This window comes from Pogona vitticeps, chromosome 6 (assembly GCF_051106095.1).
Source record: "Pogona vitticeps strain Pit_001003342236 chromosome 6, PviZW2.1, whole genome shotgun sequence".
NCBI lineage: Eukaryota > Metazoa > Chordata > Lepidosauria > Squamata > Agamidae > Pogona > Pogona vitticeps.
The window spans coordinates 106609946-106626867 of record NC_135788.1 but is presented as its reverse complement, the minus strand read 5'-3'; the positions used below and the strand labels follow the sequence as shown (position 1 = coordinate 106626867).

Here is a 16922-nt window from a genome sequence, read left to right as displayed (position 1 = left end):
AAGCAAGAGAAATCATCTTTTCAAAAAGCCAGACAATGCAATGGGCTTTGGACTAGAGAAAATATCTGGGGACAGTGGTGCCCACAAGGGTCACTCTGGGGAATCCCAGATTTAAAAGAGAAATAAGATTGTCTGTTAACACCCATACTGCCACATTCTATATTGGGCAGCCAAGCTACCACATTCTGCCGTTTTTCCTACGCTGCCAAGAATGGGAAAATCTGACAATTTGTATTCGATTGGAGGCCTGTTCAGGTATTTTGAAACCTTTTAGGGAGCATATGTGATGAGAGGTATGCATTCACCTCACATCCCCTCCTTTGGCACTCTTCGCCTCCTTCCCCTGCCAAACACTTGACAACTTATATTTCAAGAACCAACCTCTGCTAATCTCTACTGACTTTTTTACTTAAGGCTGGGTTTTATTCCTGTTTCAAAGATAACAGGTATTAACTTCTAATCTCCGACTCTTGCTTTCTCTCTCATGCACAGTCTTTCAGAGAATCAGTCTTTAGTGAGGATGCCTCCCTGGGTCAATATCTGGCTGTTGGGATCCATCTGCCTCTCCATGTCTCTGCACTTTGTCATCCTCTACGTTGATCCCTTGCCTGTAAGTGTTGCTCTGATATGGCCTCAGTTCCAGGTTTCCTTCTAGGGAGGTCCTACCAAATATTAAGTTAAGGGTGCCAATAGCACAGCCTCTTTCTCTCTCTTGATTTCAATTTCCCTGATGCTCAGTACTTGATGAGTATTTTTTATTTATTATTGGATTTATATCCCGCCCTTCTAGACAGGAGTCTACTCAGAGTGGCTAACAATATGCTGTGCACAAACAAATAAAAGCAACAATTAAAATCTACAATAATAATATGATCAAGATGGGAGGATAAACAACACAAGCCAAGAAAGTACAATCAAGAATTGGCGGGAGGGAAGGCCTGCCTAAAGAGCCACGTTTTTAACTGACTCTTAAAAATAGCCATGTAAAAGTAAAAAAGCCATTAAAAAGTAGCCATGTAGGGGTGAATAGGCTCTTTGACAAGCCTGTGGGTCGCAGAAGGATGATAACAGCAGGTACGCAGCCCCCCAGATGTTGTTGCATTACAACTTGCATTTGGTCTAACCTTATACTTGTAGCCAAACATAAGCAAGGTTGGAAGTTGCAGTCCAGTAACTTCTGGAAGGCCATCTCTGCACTCAAACTCGTAGAAGGTGTTTAACTTCCCATTCACACCTCTCCACCGATGAAACACCCACAGTGCTTAATGACAGTATCTCCATTCAGAGAGCTGCATATCCTCTCTGATTAATAAAATAAACAAATTAAAGCAGTGTTCCCTTGAGCAGCTCAAATTCTAGTTAAGAAAACCAAGATTCTGTACCCTCCATTAGTTATGTAAATCCGGGGCCATTTGCACAATGTCTCTTATTATGCATAATGATTAGGAATATTAATATTAATATTTCTATACTTATAGAAATAGAAATATAGAAATTCTATATTTTAGCTTTATATATTGCCTTTTACCTTTGCATACTCATTGTTTTGTTCTTAAATATTGCCTTTTAATGATGTAAATCACCTTGGGTCCTTTTCTAAGGAGAAAGGCAGGGTATTATGTATGTATGTATGTATGTATGTATGTATGTATGTAGGTAGGTAGGTAGGTAGGGAGGGAGGGAGGGAGGGAGGGAGGGAGGGAGGGAGAGATGGATGGATGGATCAATCAATCAAACCTCATTTAGCATAATAACTTATTCTGCTATTTACTGCTCATGCAAAGTGGCACCGAGTTATATAGGCAGAATTCAGAAAAGTTACCTTTATGGACTACAACTCCCAGAATTGTACTAGTCCTTCTGGTTGGGGGATTCTGGGTATTCTAATCCAACAGAAATGTTTTCAACCTTTGTATCCATGGCACTGAAAAGAAGGAGCATCCATGTCTCTTGACTTCTGGGGCTGGTGGCAAACACTGACCTCGCCTCTTTTGCATTGATTCCTTCCAGATGATCTTCAAACTGACACACTTGGATCTGCACCACTGGATGGTGGTGCTGAAAATTTCCTTGCCTGTCATCTTTCTGGATGAGATCCTCAAATTTGTCGCCCGGAACTACCTGGAGCGTAAGCGTTCCCTACCTTCAGTTTTCACCTTTGTGCCCCAGGCCGGTCCCAACCCTTGTCTCCTCCCCAAGACGTTCTCTCACCCTTTCACCAAAGCCATGAGCACCAAATGGCGCATGTGGAAAAAACTTTACCGTGACCAACACAGCTTGGAAAAGTTAAATTTTTTTTACTACAACTCCCAGAACTCCTAGCTGGCATGACTGTGGCTAGCTGGTGAGTTATGGGACGTATAGTTAAAAAAAAAAGGTAATGTTTCCAAGCTCAGGTGACGAAGAGAAGAAAGTAAAAACATCCTTCCCCTCTTGCCTTTCTTCTCTCAGTTTTTTCCTCCCTCCATGTTTTTCCTTTGACCCTCATCATTTCCATCTGCACCCATCAAGAGCAGCCCATCGTAGACAGAGGGATAGTGCTTGGTCACTCTGGCTCCTACCAGGTGATCTCTTTGGGGTTCTGAGCAGAACAAGGCCTTTGGAAATTGGATGCCGCTCCCAGGAATTTTAGATTTTTATTGATACAATGAAAGAGACATTTCTCTTTCGGAGTTCAGGTGTGGTCTGGGTGTCCCTAGACACTAGTGTTTCCCATTGAATCCTAAGCATGGAGTGATCTGTCCTTGGCTGGAGCAGAAGCGGGAAGAGTAGATGGGAATTGTCATGTAGTCTAAGTGGAGACTTGGTGGATGCCCTAGGTCAGTGGGAAAGAGAGAGAATAATCTGTGCTTCTCTTTATTCCATAGCCAGTGCCCCTAAGTAGATCTTAGGGTTCCTTGATGGGTTGCCATTTACCTGTCTTCTCTATCCATTCCATTCCATTCCGTCCCATTCTGTCCCATTTAACCAGCTAATCACCTCTTCCCCCTTCTTGCCCACCTACTTCCCGATATCTATTAACTGTGATTTCTTTTATCCTTTCCCTCCTGTAGCATAAACTCCTCCCCCCTCTATTCTCCTGTATCCTGCCTCCCAGGTATCTTATTGGACCCGCATGTCTTGCTTATTCTCCTTTCTGTCTGTTCATCCATTTGGGAGGACCTGGCATCACTGCAGGGTGGGAGTGTGGGGTTGTGGGTGCCCTGGGAAAAGTTTCTTTCTTTGCTTTGAATTGTCTCTTTGCTGCAATTGGAACCACCCAGGAAACTGGTGCCCAGAATTAATGGTGGCTGGTGGGACAAGAGAGAGATTCTTCCTGAAAGAGAAGAGCTTTGAAAAATAAGAATTATTCTGCGCCTCATCCCACTCCTACCAAGACAAATATTAATTCTATTAATTTTCCAGTAATGATGTGGCAGTAATTAGCACATGGTCCCTATTTTCAACTGTAAATTATAATTGAGAATAATTAAGGCATATACATCCAATCAGTGTAGGCCTGACATTGTATAAGTGAAACAAGTAAAATCCCTAATTCAAAGGGTATATTAGCTTGATAGCTTTATAATTAGTGGTTTGTGTGGATTGTGCAGATTTTAGATGCTGAGGCCATATTCATTTAATAACTAATTCTTTTTAAATTTCAAACTTAATTTTTTGCAGAGATTCATGTTGACTCGCCTGCAAGGGAACCCTTGTTTGTGAGCAAGGGAAACTGCTAATTTATCTGTCGTATCTCCCACTCCCCAAACCCTAGCAATTGTGAGCATGGTACAGATAAGAATCGTTCATTACTGAATTCTGTACACATACTCTTTCTGTGGGTTCATCCAGATGGAACACTTCTTCCCCCCTGCTTTGTGCATAGCCCTTACTGGGATTTCTGTCCTTTCTACCCTACTTCTATTCTCTCTTAAGAAATCAGCATTTCATTAAAAAAATTTAAAATATTTTAATAGCTTGAAGAAATCCTTTGAAAATGATCTTGCCTGCTGCATCTTCTTCCCCAATCCTTTGCTTTTAGCAGATTAGTTGTGAACTGAGTTTCTGAAGACAGCAGACATTTACTGCTAATCCACCTTAGAAATCAGCTGCCTTTAAAAAAAACACTATTTTAAAAATATGGGGAAAAACCTAGAAATGATCTGTCTGTTTTTGTGAAGGGTTTTTCTTTAAGTAATATTGTGCTAAATTGAAAGCTTCCAACTGGAGAGGGTTTCGCCTGTTACTTATACAGTACAAAGTGAAATCAATACCCCCCACACCTCCTGGTAGTAGCTTTTAAAAGCTCAGACATAATAATAATAATAATAATAATAATAATAATAATAATAATAATAATAATAATAATAATAATAATAATAATAATAATAATAATAATAATAAACAACTGTGTTCCATCCAGTCAGTTCTAATTTAAGGTGATCCTATTTAGGATTTTCCAAGTAGAGAGTATTCAGAAGTGGTTTAACATCCCCTTTACACATTGGCATGTTTGGTACTGGTTTACGCCTTGTGTCATTTAGACAGAGGGGAAAACACCAATATTGCCAGTGTGCATAAAATGCAACTAATGCTCCCTCTGAGTAAGATCTGTCTCTCACACACAGTTCCCAGTTTTCACCAAGAAGAGAAAACTGAAAGCGGTATATATGCGGTTCATAACTAGGAAAAGTGACTGTCTTTTTTGCTGTAACCACCAGAATCCCATGGTCAGTATGCTTAGTGGCCATGTTGGTTGGAGGATTCTGGGAGCTGTAGCTCAAAAAGTAACTTTCCCAATTCTTGATCTCAACTGACTGATTGGACCCATGATTGTGCCTAATACAGGGCCTTGTTGGCATTTGATTCTCTTTTGCCCCATCAGCTCCGAGATGTTGCTTTTTTCTCTCTCTGTGCACACAAAAAAGGACCCCCTTTGGCTTGTTTTAAGCAGCTTGGTTGCATCTAAATCAAAGTAGCAATGATCTAGCTGGCTTTCATTTTGTGTGCACAGAACAGGGAGGTTTTCCCAGTCCGGCCTGCTTATCCTTGTCTCTGGCTGTGTCTCAGCTATCTTCCATTACCCCTTGCTAGTTGCTCCATGTCATGCCTGGCCAGCCTTAAATTAGCAATTGCTTGTTGCCACATTTGCTGGAGTGGAGGGAGGGTGACCTGCAATTGCTACCTCTTCATTGGATCTGCTATTCTTGCTGTTGTGTGTTTCCACACTGAGGTGGGGTAAGGATGGCTCGGGAAGGGAAATAAAGCTGTGGGGAAAGAACAGGGTTCTCATAAAGATAAGCATTTCCTCATTAAGGTTCTTGACAGTGAGGCTAGCATGCCTTAAACCAGGTGAGTGAACATCTCAAAGGTCTTCATTTCCCCCCTGCTACCTTCTCTGAGACCGAAGCCCATGCGTGTTTCGCAGGGAACAAATCCTATTGAGAACACTTCATTTCTTTCTGAGTAAATACGTTTAGGATCAGATTTTAACTTAAGCCAAATTAGATGTTCTTATTCCTAACATTATTAAGAAGAATAAAGTGTTTGCAGGATTGTGGGGGAACCATAATACAGGCATTATTTTAGGTTCCAGTTAGAGAAATTTGGAGTCGCCCATTGGGTTTGCCTCACAGGAACCACCGTTCCTGCTCCCTTGTGCTAAGAGGGGGAAAAACAGCTTTAACAAACAAGCAGTGCAGAGGCCTGGAATGAGAGACAGACCTCTTTCCCGATGTTGCTAGACTACTGAGTCCCATCTGCCCATATAGTTTCAAGGACGATAGGGCCATTAGCCCCACATCCGCTGGAGGAGCCTGTTCTTCTTTTCTCCTAGAGTGGGTCATTCTTGCAGTTTGTCAGCCTACTCAGATGTCCAACAAAACAGAAGAAAAAGCAAAAAGTCTTGTGGCACATTAGAGATGAACAGATTTATTTCAGCTTATGCTTCTGTGGATTACAGTCTACTTCCTCAGACGTATGGAATAGAATATTTATTTAGCCAAAGCTTTATGTGTAATTTAAGTTTATACACAGTTTACCTGATTGTGGGGAAGAGGGCCGCTGAAGAGGGATACAGTGGGGTCTTGACTTAAGAACGGCTTGAGTTAAGAACATTTTGACTTAAGAACCGCTCTCATAGGAAAATATTGACTTGACTTAAGTACTTAGATTTGATTTAAGAACTGAAAAAAACCCACGTGGGAGGCAGGGAAAGTGCAAAATGTGAACTTTCAGTTAACTGTTGGCCAGTGAAAAGGGTGCCTGTCTGTTTCCTCACTCCTCCCAGCGTTTAGAGAGTGGATTGGGAGACAGTCTTCGGACTGCCTGGTACTGTACTGCCTGGACTGTATTTTCACTGCCTTCCCTGAACCTTTCTTGACCTAAATAAAAAAGAAACAAAATATCCCCCTCTAGTGATCGTGGGCAGAATAGCAGCTTCCCATTAGTTTCTATGGACGGAAAAGAGCAGATACGGATCAAATGGTTTTCAATGCATTCCTATGGGAAATGCAGATTTGACTTGAGAACATTTTGACTTGAGAACTGCCTTCCAATACGGATTAAGTTCTCAAGTCAAGACCCCACTGTATAGGCACAGATAAAGAACCTTCAAAGCCCTGGATACATACATTAACATCTTGGCAATAGGTAAAAGAGTGATTTTCAGACCTCTAATGACTTCCAGTCAGCAAGTCTGCTGTAACCCCACACATCTAGAGAGCACAGCATTAGGGAAAGGCTCCATCTCATCTCCCTCTGCCCCATAAAAATATATGCCAAGTAGGGTTGGAGGGCTTCTCAAATGTTGCGGAGGGGCATCGTGCCCCCTTGCAAATTAACTCCAGTGATTGAGCCCTGCTTACCCTTTCCATGAGAAAAATCTGTAAGAGCACCATGAGAGATTTACAAGTGAACCATTTCATTTTTTGCTTTTTCATTTTGACTTTCAGTATAGGTATATGGAGACAGTATGTACTTGGACAGAATTTAAGTATGAAAGAATATTCAGAACAGTGTCTGTGTGCTGCTGCCCAAAGAAAAGGAAAAATACCCCCCACCCCATTGTGCCATCCCAAGATCCACAGTCTGAAGACTGCCTTCTAGGCCAGGCCATGCACCTCTGGTGCTTGTCTTAAAGAGCTGTGGGGATATCAAATATGTTTACCTTGTACCCCCACCCCCCACCCCACATAAGCAATGTATTCCCTCTGCCATCACTTGGTAGCAACCAGGAAAGAGCAGAGGGGAAACAGACCACTTCTTGCTGTATGAGTCCTGCACCCACCTAGTAAAGCTACATTATTCACACAGGGGCATATGGCGTCACCTTCCCCTGCTGCAGACTGGAATGACAGCTTTAGTTTGTGATAAATCTGCAAACAGTTCCTCCTTTCTCCCCAGCTGCCCTCCATGTAGTATTTGTGTCCCTCCCTCATCTTGCATATAGAAAAGAGCACATGTTTAGGAATAATGTTAGAACTGCAGAGTTGGAAGGGACCCTATATAGATCATAAAATCCAGCAGCCCCTGTCAAGGAGACACCGTGGGGAATCGAACTCCCAACCTGATTTTGGCAAGGGCCTACTCAAGGGTGTCCCTCTTACTGCACTGTGGAGTCTTGTCCTATCTATCAATGGCTCTGTCCCTTACTCTGTTTTCTCTTTTCCTTTTTTATAGAAAATATAGAAGAAAAGAAGAGGAAGTAAACCTTTGGGTCACCAAGGAAATGACCTCTTCATCCCTTAACCATGAAGATCTCCCCACTTTCCTTATGCCACTGCCATGTCTGCTGCTCCCACCTCTGCTTCTGTGCCTTTCCCTTATTTAATAGCCATTTTCTCCCCCCCCACACACACACCTTTGTGCCTCCTTCAACAGGGACTTACCAGTGTGGGCCATGACGCCGGCATTTGCCATGCCGTTTCCCGCCCATCTGCTTCCCTCTCCTCCCCAGACACCACTAGCTACTTGGCTTCTGTACATTTTGAGCCACCTGCCCGTCCTTGCCCCCTGCACACACACCTTATCCCGGCTGCTTTCTACATTAGTACCTCCATTAACTATGTTCACCCCCCCACACACACACACACACACTCTCCTCTTCACATGACTAGAACCCACCTCAAGCCAGGGGTTGGATTTTTTAATGCACACAATAAACAGAAAGAAACATTTTGTTAGAGAACAACAAACAAGTGAAATTCCTCAACTTGGAGGAAATTAAGAGATTCTTCTAGCTGCTTATTTATTGATATTAAAGAATAAACTCTTAACTGTAACAAATGCTTCTGGTTTTTCTTCTGATACTTGAGTCTAATGGAGAGGCTAGGGATGGTTGAAGCTGAAACTAGAATAACGGTGATGTCAGAATGTCAAAACTTTACGGTGATAGAACTTCCCCAGTGGCCCACAGTAGGTAACACCCCATTATATAATATTGATTGCAGATGAACATTTCTGTTGATAAATTATTAGACGCCCCCTTTCCTTAACATGCTACATTACTAATCTCTGATGGGAAAAATGCCATCAGAGATAAAAGGAAACATTGCCCTTACCCGATCTTTCATCTATATTTGGATCCAGGATCAAAGTGGATCCATCCTGAGGGCTTCTCCTGCGATCCCCCAAAAAATCCCTCCCACCCCCTCCAACATTGTGCAGGTGTTCCATCTGTGCCCTTCGGAATGGTGTTCTTTTAGAAAGAAAAAAGACAGATGTGGTGAGGAAAGAAAGCTGATGTCACCAACAGCAATAGGCAAGGCTTTATTGCAGGCGTTGCATCATGGCCTCTCCCATTTTGAAGAGACCCTTGTCCAGCAGGCCGAGGCAAAGAGGAAGTCACAAAAGCAGCAAAATCAGGGAGCTGGATAGGGGACAGATTGGATTTGTCTTCAGTGTGGAAGGGATTGTCACTCTCGAATTGGCCTCCTCAGCCACACTAGACTCTTCCAAGTCCTCCATACAGAGCACGTTACCATAGTCTTTCGAGACTGAAGGATGCCTAACCTAACTAACCTAACTTTCCCTCATACATAATATTTTATAGGACCTTCATAGATCTTGTAATCCTCATTCCCCCCCCCCCGGCACATAATATAACCTTGTTTCCACTTGTTTCCTATTATTTTTTCCATAACATGGGGCCCTCCATTATTTTTGTACTGCCTTTTCTAAATTTCTCTTTACTTTTTCTACATCCTTTACTGTAGAAAATTCATTAAGAATTTAATTAATAAATGGGTTAACTCTGAGGAGATTTCCTCCTCATTGTTACTCTTAATGTATAACTATATGGGTTAGATTTTAGCAAATGTATTAATGTTCTAAAATAGCCAATGTGCTTTCTTTATATGGTGTAATATAGCTAAGCCCTAGTATATTGTGGGTAACAACCATTCTTTATAATGTGTGAAGGCACGTAGGCGTTCTTGCACCTTTTTTGGTATGGAGAAGCCCTCATAAAACAATAAACACAAGCATACTATTCTTTGAGTAAACAGGCCAAGAATACCCTTGCCTGAGGAGATACCAGATAATGTCTATCATGTTGAGCTGACAGGCCAGATGCCAAAGAGAAATTTCAGCTTGGGTGCATCCTGTGTTTATGATGTTTCATGTAACCGTCTATAAAAGCTACCCTATGCATTCTGGAACTTGGACTTCTCTTCTGATATAATTTGGGTACTTTATTCAGAGGGCAAAGGGGACATTTGCCTAGGGCCCACGGTCTGTAGGGGGATGGAGTCCCCTGAGCAGCAGCAGCCGCCACCGGCTGGCAGCTGTTGGAGACTGCGAGGGCACAGCTGGCTGAGGCAGTGGTGCAGTGCGTGCAGGTAGTGCTTCTGGCCAGCAAGCCGTGGGGAGCTGTTGGAGACTGTGAGGGCACAGCTGGCTGGATGGTAGGCAGCGCGGTGCTCAGCGGTGCCGTTGGGGTGGCTGATCTTCCTGTGCCAGGTGGCATCGCTGCACAAGCGGGAGGCACACCTGTGGGAGGTGCTGCTGGGCAGCACTGCCTGGCAAGGAGGAAGGTGCCTTTCTGCACCTCAGGGACCTGCTGTCTCCACCCCTGGCCACCCCAGTGCTGTTCTGGAGCTCAAGCACCTCAGCAAGACCCACCTCTCCCGAAAGAGATCAGATGAGGAAGGGGGGGTAAGGCCAGCCAGGACCTGTGGGACACTCTGCTTAGGCTCAGAGGCACTCCTCCCACCAGCATCCTCAGTTGGCTGGGGACGGCAGCTGTTCCTTCAAAGTGCCTGCAGCCCTCCACCTCCTCCTGCACCTGAGCCCAACATCCTGTGACCCCACTTGACAGGCAGCTTCCCTCCCTCCCTTCCATGTGGGACCTGCCCTGGATTGCACCCTCAGCATGTTCTGCACACAATGTGCACAACTTTTCCTCTTCTCTGGGCACGTGCAGAGTGTCTCAAAGCTCAGTTTTTGGCTTTCCTTGCCTCGTCCCTCCCTCATAAGGGAGACTTTCTTTTCATTGTTATGTTGCTTATTTACCTAAGCATTGTTTACTTTTTTACTGCAAAATTTCTTAGCAAGTCAGTCTTATTTATGTTTTATTACACTGTTCATGTTGAGTGACCTATTTAAGTGAGAGGTAAGGCATGGGGGGCACTAATATACTTTTTGCCCAGGGCCCACCAGAGCCTTGAATCAGCTCTGGCCCCTGCGTGTATGTATTGATTTCCCTCCTAGCATTAATAAACTCTTGATGAAGATCTCTATATGCACATGTATGGCCTCCCTGACCCCTCCCTCAAGCCATTTATCTTCTCAGTCCAAAATAAGTACTTCTTGGTCATCAAATGACAGGGATGGAGGCCTTAGATACGATCTGTCTCCTATTTGTCATGCTGCCCTTTCATCCATCCCCACAAAGATTAGGACCACACACCAGAAAGACCACTGTTAATGACCCGTTAATGGCCCATGACAATGGGTGGTGAAGGACTGCAGAAGTGGGATTATCCCTCAACCCCAGACCTTTTCCCCTAATAAGGAGCCTATTCAGACCAGGTGGAAACAAAACCAAGGCGGAGAATATACAGTACTCTATTAGGGATTTCCCACCAACTCTTCTCAGCCTGAAGAAGCTACTTGGATGAGTAGCAAAAAGTTTCAACTTAATAAGAAAGAAGTGCAGTTGCCACGACTCAACTTTCAGATAACCTCACCTGGATGGCTGAGAATCTCCACAGGTATACTTCCAGGAGAATGTTCCTACACAGCAGGCTGTCACCAAGACTTGTTATAATTGTTAATGTTCTGGATACTTCAAGAACATCTGCCCTTGTCTCCAGCCAGGTTCCTGAGGACTCAGTTTCTGGAAGTCATTCCAGAACCCCCTCATTCCCAAAGCAATGATAGTCTTACTGACCAGTGGCCTGCTTTTCCATGGTTCTCTTAATTCCTCTTTCCTTTGTACCCTGTGATTCTTTCTGTCTCTGAACTCCTATAACCCTACCGGTAGACCCAGGGGCTCTGCATTCTTTGCTGGACCATTCACTCCTTCCTTGTCTACCTGACTCTAAGAAATCTATTACTTAGAGTGTTGAATGCACTCCTAATGCATCTTTTTGAGCTCTTTGCTTTAACTTGAGCTTTTACTTTAGCTTCTAATCAAACTACTGTGATCTGCATTGACTTTAAATTTGCCTGTGGGGTTTGCCAGGCTTTTGGGAGCTCTGGAAAAGCCAATGCTTTCTGAAGTCACACGGCACCCCAACAGCAAGCATAAACCTTGTAAGCTCCCTCCTAGAAGCTGTTTTCTCCCCACTTGTTGCTATCTGTCATTGCCCTTCTGAGGACTGATGGGCTCTCTGCAGAGGACAGTGCCCCCCCCAGTTGATGACTCCAGCCCTTTGAGGGTCAACTCTGTGCCTTTCAGCCTTCTTTTGATTTCAGCAGAGACTCTGAGAACCTGGAGGACATGCTGGCCTACATTCTATGACAATGAAAAGGTCACGGGAGAATTATAGAGTCAACATCGTGAGTTTCTCTGATCTGCAGTGTCCTGTGTAATCCCGATGGTTGCACTGTTTTCTACCCAGCCATGTGCCTCTACTGACATTTGCTGAACTGTTCCTGTTTATACCTACAAGTTCCAGATGCCACCTGTTTGGCACTCCTGAAGTGCATTTTTCTTTTGCCTTTTATTCCAGGTTTTACAAACAGAAACACCGTTCTGAACTAGAGCAGTAGAACCACCAAGCTTTCACGTTTGTCCTTCTGCTGGCTTTGTACCCAATGGTACTAGCTTTGCTCAAGATGGGCTCTTAGGTTTGTTCAAGATGCTTTGTTTCCCCCTCAGCATTGTTCCTGTTCTGGATCCTTCTTGTTTTAGAAGCAATTCGTAGAGACTCTTCTGTTTATTCTGTATATGGCCCTTCCAGCTCTGCAGTTCTAAGATGACGATGATGATAATGATGATAGCTGCTAGAAATCTGAACATCCATACCTTACGCTGCCCTTTGGCAAGGAAGGACTACATTTTGTGGCACCACTGTGAATCAGGCAAAATAAAACAGCTGACTGGTTACTGTGGGTTGTGGGAGGGTTGCCCAGGAAGTTTAGAATGCTCTCTTATTTTAGCTTGATCCCATATTGATGGATGGATCTCCCCACCAATGTGGTTGCCACTTCCAGATGTTGCTGTATTATTAAATCCTGTGGTCTGGATAGACAACCTCTCCTTTCCTTTGAATGCCCGTTACTTACTTACTTACTGACTGACTGACTGACTGACTGACTTACTTACTTACTTACTTGGCTTTTATACCACCCATTTAGATGAATCTACCCTGGGCGGTTAAGGCACACCTTAAGGCAGAGTTTGTCAACCCCCAGTCTGCAGCCCAGTGCCGGTCCGTGGCCTGAGCCGGACTGTGAAGACAGACCTCCCCTCCACACACACTCCCCCCAGCTACTTTGCGCATGTGCATGCATGAGCGCTCCCCCATCCCTTCACGCATGTACCTGAGAAAGGATGGGGGGCGCACACAGAGGCTTGCGGGGTGCTCCAGTGCATGTACAAAGGGGTGGGGGAACAATCGCATGCATGCTCCCCACTGCTTTGAGCATGCGCCCGAAAGCGAGCACACACCTGTGCAAGATCACGCATGCTCCTTCACGCAGGCGCACGAGGGTGGGGTGGATGCCCGCCTTCCTCAGCCGGTCCACGGTCCCGAAAAGGTTGGGGACTGTTGCCTTAAGACACATCTCTGGTAAATGATATTACGTTGCAGTTATGTCCTGTCAAGGCACCTCCAATGTATGGCAACCCTATGGATGAGTGATCTCCAAAATGTCCTGTCTTCAATTGTGCTGCTCACTTCTTGTAAACTCAAGCCTGTGGGTTCCTATAGAGTCAAGCAATCTCGTATTTGGTCTTCCTCTTTTCCTGCTGCCTTCCACCTCGCCCAGCATTATTGTCTTTTCCAGAGAATCCTGCCTTCTCGTGAAGTGCCCAAAGTCGGACAACCTTAGTTTCAACATTTTTGCCTCCAGAAATAGTTCAGGCTTGATTTGACCTTGGACCCACTTGTTTGTCTTTCTGGCAATCCAGGGTAGGTGCAAGGCTCTCGTACAGCACCACATTTCAAATTAATTTCAGTCAGCAGCTCCACAGTGCCTTCTAATTGCTAGTGTGAGGAGTTTCCCTTCTCAACATGCCCAGAAGCTTCCTGTAAAACTGAACACACAAAGTAAGACAATAAGGAAGTTGTCAAATTGTCTCTTAATGTTGGCACCAGAGGAATTATTTCCTTAATTTAGTCGCTGACTGCAGCATAATTACATGTTCTGATGGGATGTGATGGTTTCAGTATTTCTTTAAATAAATACTTGAAAACACAGTCACTAATCAAATAAAGGGAAGAAATTGGCTTGGGACGTTTACCCTTACTCCAGTTCAATTGTTTTCCTGTTAAGAGTACAATGTCCTTTATGTCAATACTGGATTAAGAGAAAGGAAGAGCAATATAAAATGTTGTTTTTCTGTGTTCTTAGTCGTCTGAGGCCCACCACCAGAGAAGATTAAAATGAGCTTGCCATTCTGGCCTGTTGGGAACATACTATGTGATCTGGGAAGTCAAAATATTTGGCCAATTGTAGGATAATTCTGAGGATATTCTACGTAGGAAGCACTAATTAGAAAAACTAGCAAACAGCCCCCACCCCCATAGATGACAAGGTAATCCTAAATGAGAAAAACTTGTTTTTCATTGTACAGTAATCTTTGTAGACATGTTATTGACTTTGGCCATGGAATCAGCAACTAATTCAGCAGAATACAAATCACTTCTAGGACACTGCATACTGTATTTACACTTCAAAGACAGCCTGTGCAAGATGGTTAATTATCCTAGCTATGTTAGGATATTTAAGTAATGTACACTTTCAGAGCTCATTAATAATAACAATTATCTGCAGTCAAGTTGATTCTGACTCATAACAATCCTTTGCAGGATTTCATAGGTAAGGAATACCCAGAAATGATTTACCATTCTCTTCTTCTGGGGGAAGTCTAGGACTGTAGCTTGAACAAGACCACACAGACTGGCTTTTCTACAAAGCACAGTGGAGAACTAAAATCTCGACACTTGATCCCACAGCCTGGTGCTCTAGCTCACTGAATATTGTATTATATAATCCTATTCTCACTCTGAAATGTCACTTTTCTGCTTGTATTCATCTTCACTGAGACCCCACAATATATTCTTGCATGTAAACCTGTGGCTAAATATTCCATGTATCTGAGAAAGTGGGCTGGAATCCACTAAACTCACACTGAAAAAAAAAACAGTTAGTCTTTAAGACGCCACAAGACTTCATTTTTATTTTTGTTTCATTTTTATTATACATGATGAAACAGGGTAACATGGCTAGCTCTTTTGAAACTTGCATTGCACAATTACAGCAATTGCATTAAACCTGAAATTACAGACTTGTATGTGCTGCTTTCTTTACTGCATACATACTAACAACCAACTGAACAGATCAACAGCAACGAAGCATCTGCCATCAAGAGAGGAAAGAAAAGGAAAGAGAACACTCATCAGAGAGGTGGGGCTCTTTTTGAATTCAAAGGCTGGAAAGAATGATTGGTTAGTGCAGGATAAATAGATAATCACCTCAGCATCAACTGATCCAGGTAGAAAAACACAATTGATGGAAAGATTCAGCTTCTCACTCCTTACTGCCTACTGTTATCAAATGACTAAGCATGAAAAACATGCATTGACAAAACAGCCACCATGTTCTCTAGACTCACAAAGAGAGTATGGCTCAATAAGAGGATGATGGCATACACCAAGATCCAGGTCTATAGAGCCTGTGCCCTGAGCACACTCCTGTACTGCAGTGAGTCCAGACCCTTTGTGCATGGCAGGAGAGGAAGCTGAACACCTTCCATATGCATTGTCTCCGACGCATTTTTTGGTATCACCTGGCAGGAAGAAGTTCCAAATAGAGTAGTCCTAGAATGAGCTGGTATTTTTAGCATTTATACATGTGAGGGTTCAACTGTAAGATCTTTCTTTTCTCCAATAATTTCAGACGACACAGATTGCAGTAGAAACTGTGGAACATTTATTTTAGAACCAAGAAATAAAAAATTGTCCTGAACGTCTGAGCATTCCTTGTCTCCTTCCTCCAACGGGTCAAGAAGGGGTTTCTAACCGTCAAATACAAAAGGGTTGCTGTAACTGGTATTCCAGGGTCCTGGTAACTTGGGTGACATTCATCCCTTCATAGGCAACAAGGGCACGGCCTCGTCTTCATTGGGATCATCCCACTGGGTACCTCTCTTGGGTTCCAAGGTCTCACAGTCTGTTGTTGCTCTGCCAGCCTCCTCATCTCCCGTGCTCTCCATTCAATTCTTTCTCTCGTTTCCCTTTCTACTTGTTCTTTCTCCTCTCTCAACTTCCTTCTCCACTCTCCTGCTTCAGCCTCTCCCCAATAAGAGGGTCGAGGGGGTATCACTGACCTCATCTGTAATCTGCCTCTTCTCCCATCTCTGAGTCCATGGATCTTGCAACCAGATCCATTCCCAACCTGCAGGTAACTGGTCTCTCCTCCCTCTCACTTCTCCTATACCCGCTTCAGTCTCCTCCCTCTTTTCACTTCGTTCTCCTACCTTTTCTAACCCTTCCTCCTTTATTTCCATCTCTCTTAACTCTTCCTCTACTCCCTCTATTTCTGCACTCTGTAGAGACTCCTCAGGTATTTTTACAGGAGTCGATTGGGATTCTCCTTTCCCTCCATCCTCTGTCTCTTTGATGAGAAGGGATGGTGCTCCAGCAAGTGGGAATTTCAGCTTGCCTCCTGTCTCACAATACATTACTGAAACAGTGACGTCTATGCTGGCTCGGGCATGTCGTGAGAATGGCTGATGGTCGGATTCCAAAAGATCTCCTGTATGGAGAATTACTGAAGGGAAAGTGCCCCTGAGGAAGACCATAGCTGTGATACAAGGGTATCTGCAAGTGGGATCTGAAAGCCTTAGGAATGGACCTTATCAGATGGGAAACCCTGACATCTGAGCGTTCAGCCTGGAGTCAGGCGGTGCATCACAGCCTCTCCCAATTGGAAGAGACCCTTGTTCTGCAGGCCAAGGCGAAGAGGCAGTCCCAAAACCACAAAATCAGGGAGCTGGACAGGGGACAGATTGTATTCGTCCTCAGTGTGGAAGGGATTGTCACTCTCGAATTGGCCTTCTCAGCCACACTAGATGCTGTTCCAAATCCTCCATTCAGAGCACGTTACCATAGTTTCTCGAGACTGAAGGATGCCTACTACATAGTCTCTGCCAGGGCTTATCTTGCATGCTTGTACTGAGCAGACACACAGATTAAAATGGAAAACCTTTTTAGAAGGGAAGCTTATGGTTGCCACAGGCCCAGAATAGATCGTTGTGCTTAACCCAC

General features: G+C 43.9%; 1 protein-coding gene across 2 annotated transcripts in view; it reads left to right on the top strand.

Moving 5' to 3' along the window:
* ATP2A1 (ATPase sarcoplasmic/endoplasmic reticulum Ca2+ transporting 1) overlaps positions 1 to 8268 on the top strand; it is a 43015-nt gene extending 34747 nt beyond the window's left edge. Inside the window, exons 20-22 of one of the 2 annotated variants that reach the window (XM_073004542.2) lie at positions 493 to 610; positions 2011 to 2128; positions 7663 to 8268. In XM_073004542.2, the coding sequence (XP_072860643.1) occupies positions 493 to 610; positions 2011 to 2128; positions 7663 to 7691 (265 nt within the window). In that variant the 3' untranslated portion in view covers positions 7692 to 8268. Of the gene's footprint in view, positions 1 to 492; positions 611 to 2010; positions 2129 to 3053; positions 3098 to 7662 lie in introns of those variants that run through there. The other variant, XM_073004543.2, reaches the window with a different exon arrangement.
* The last annotated feature ends 8654 nt before the right edge of the window (positions 8269 to 16922 follow it).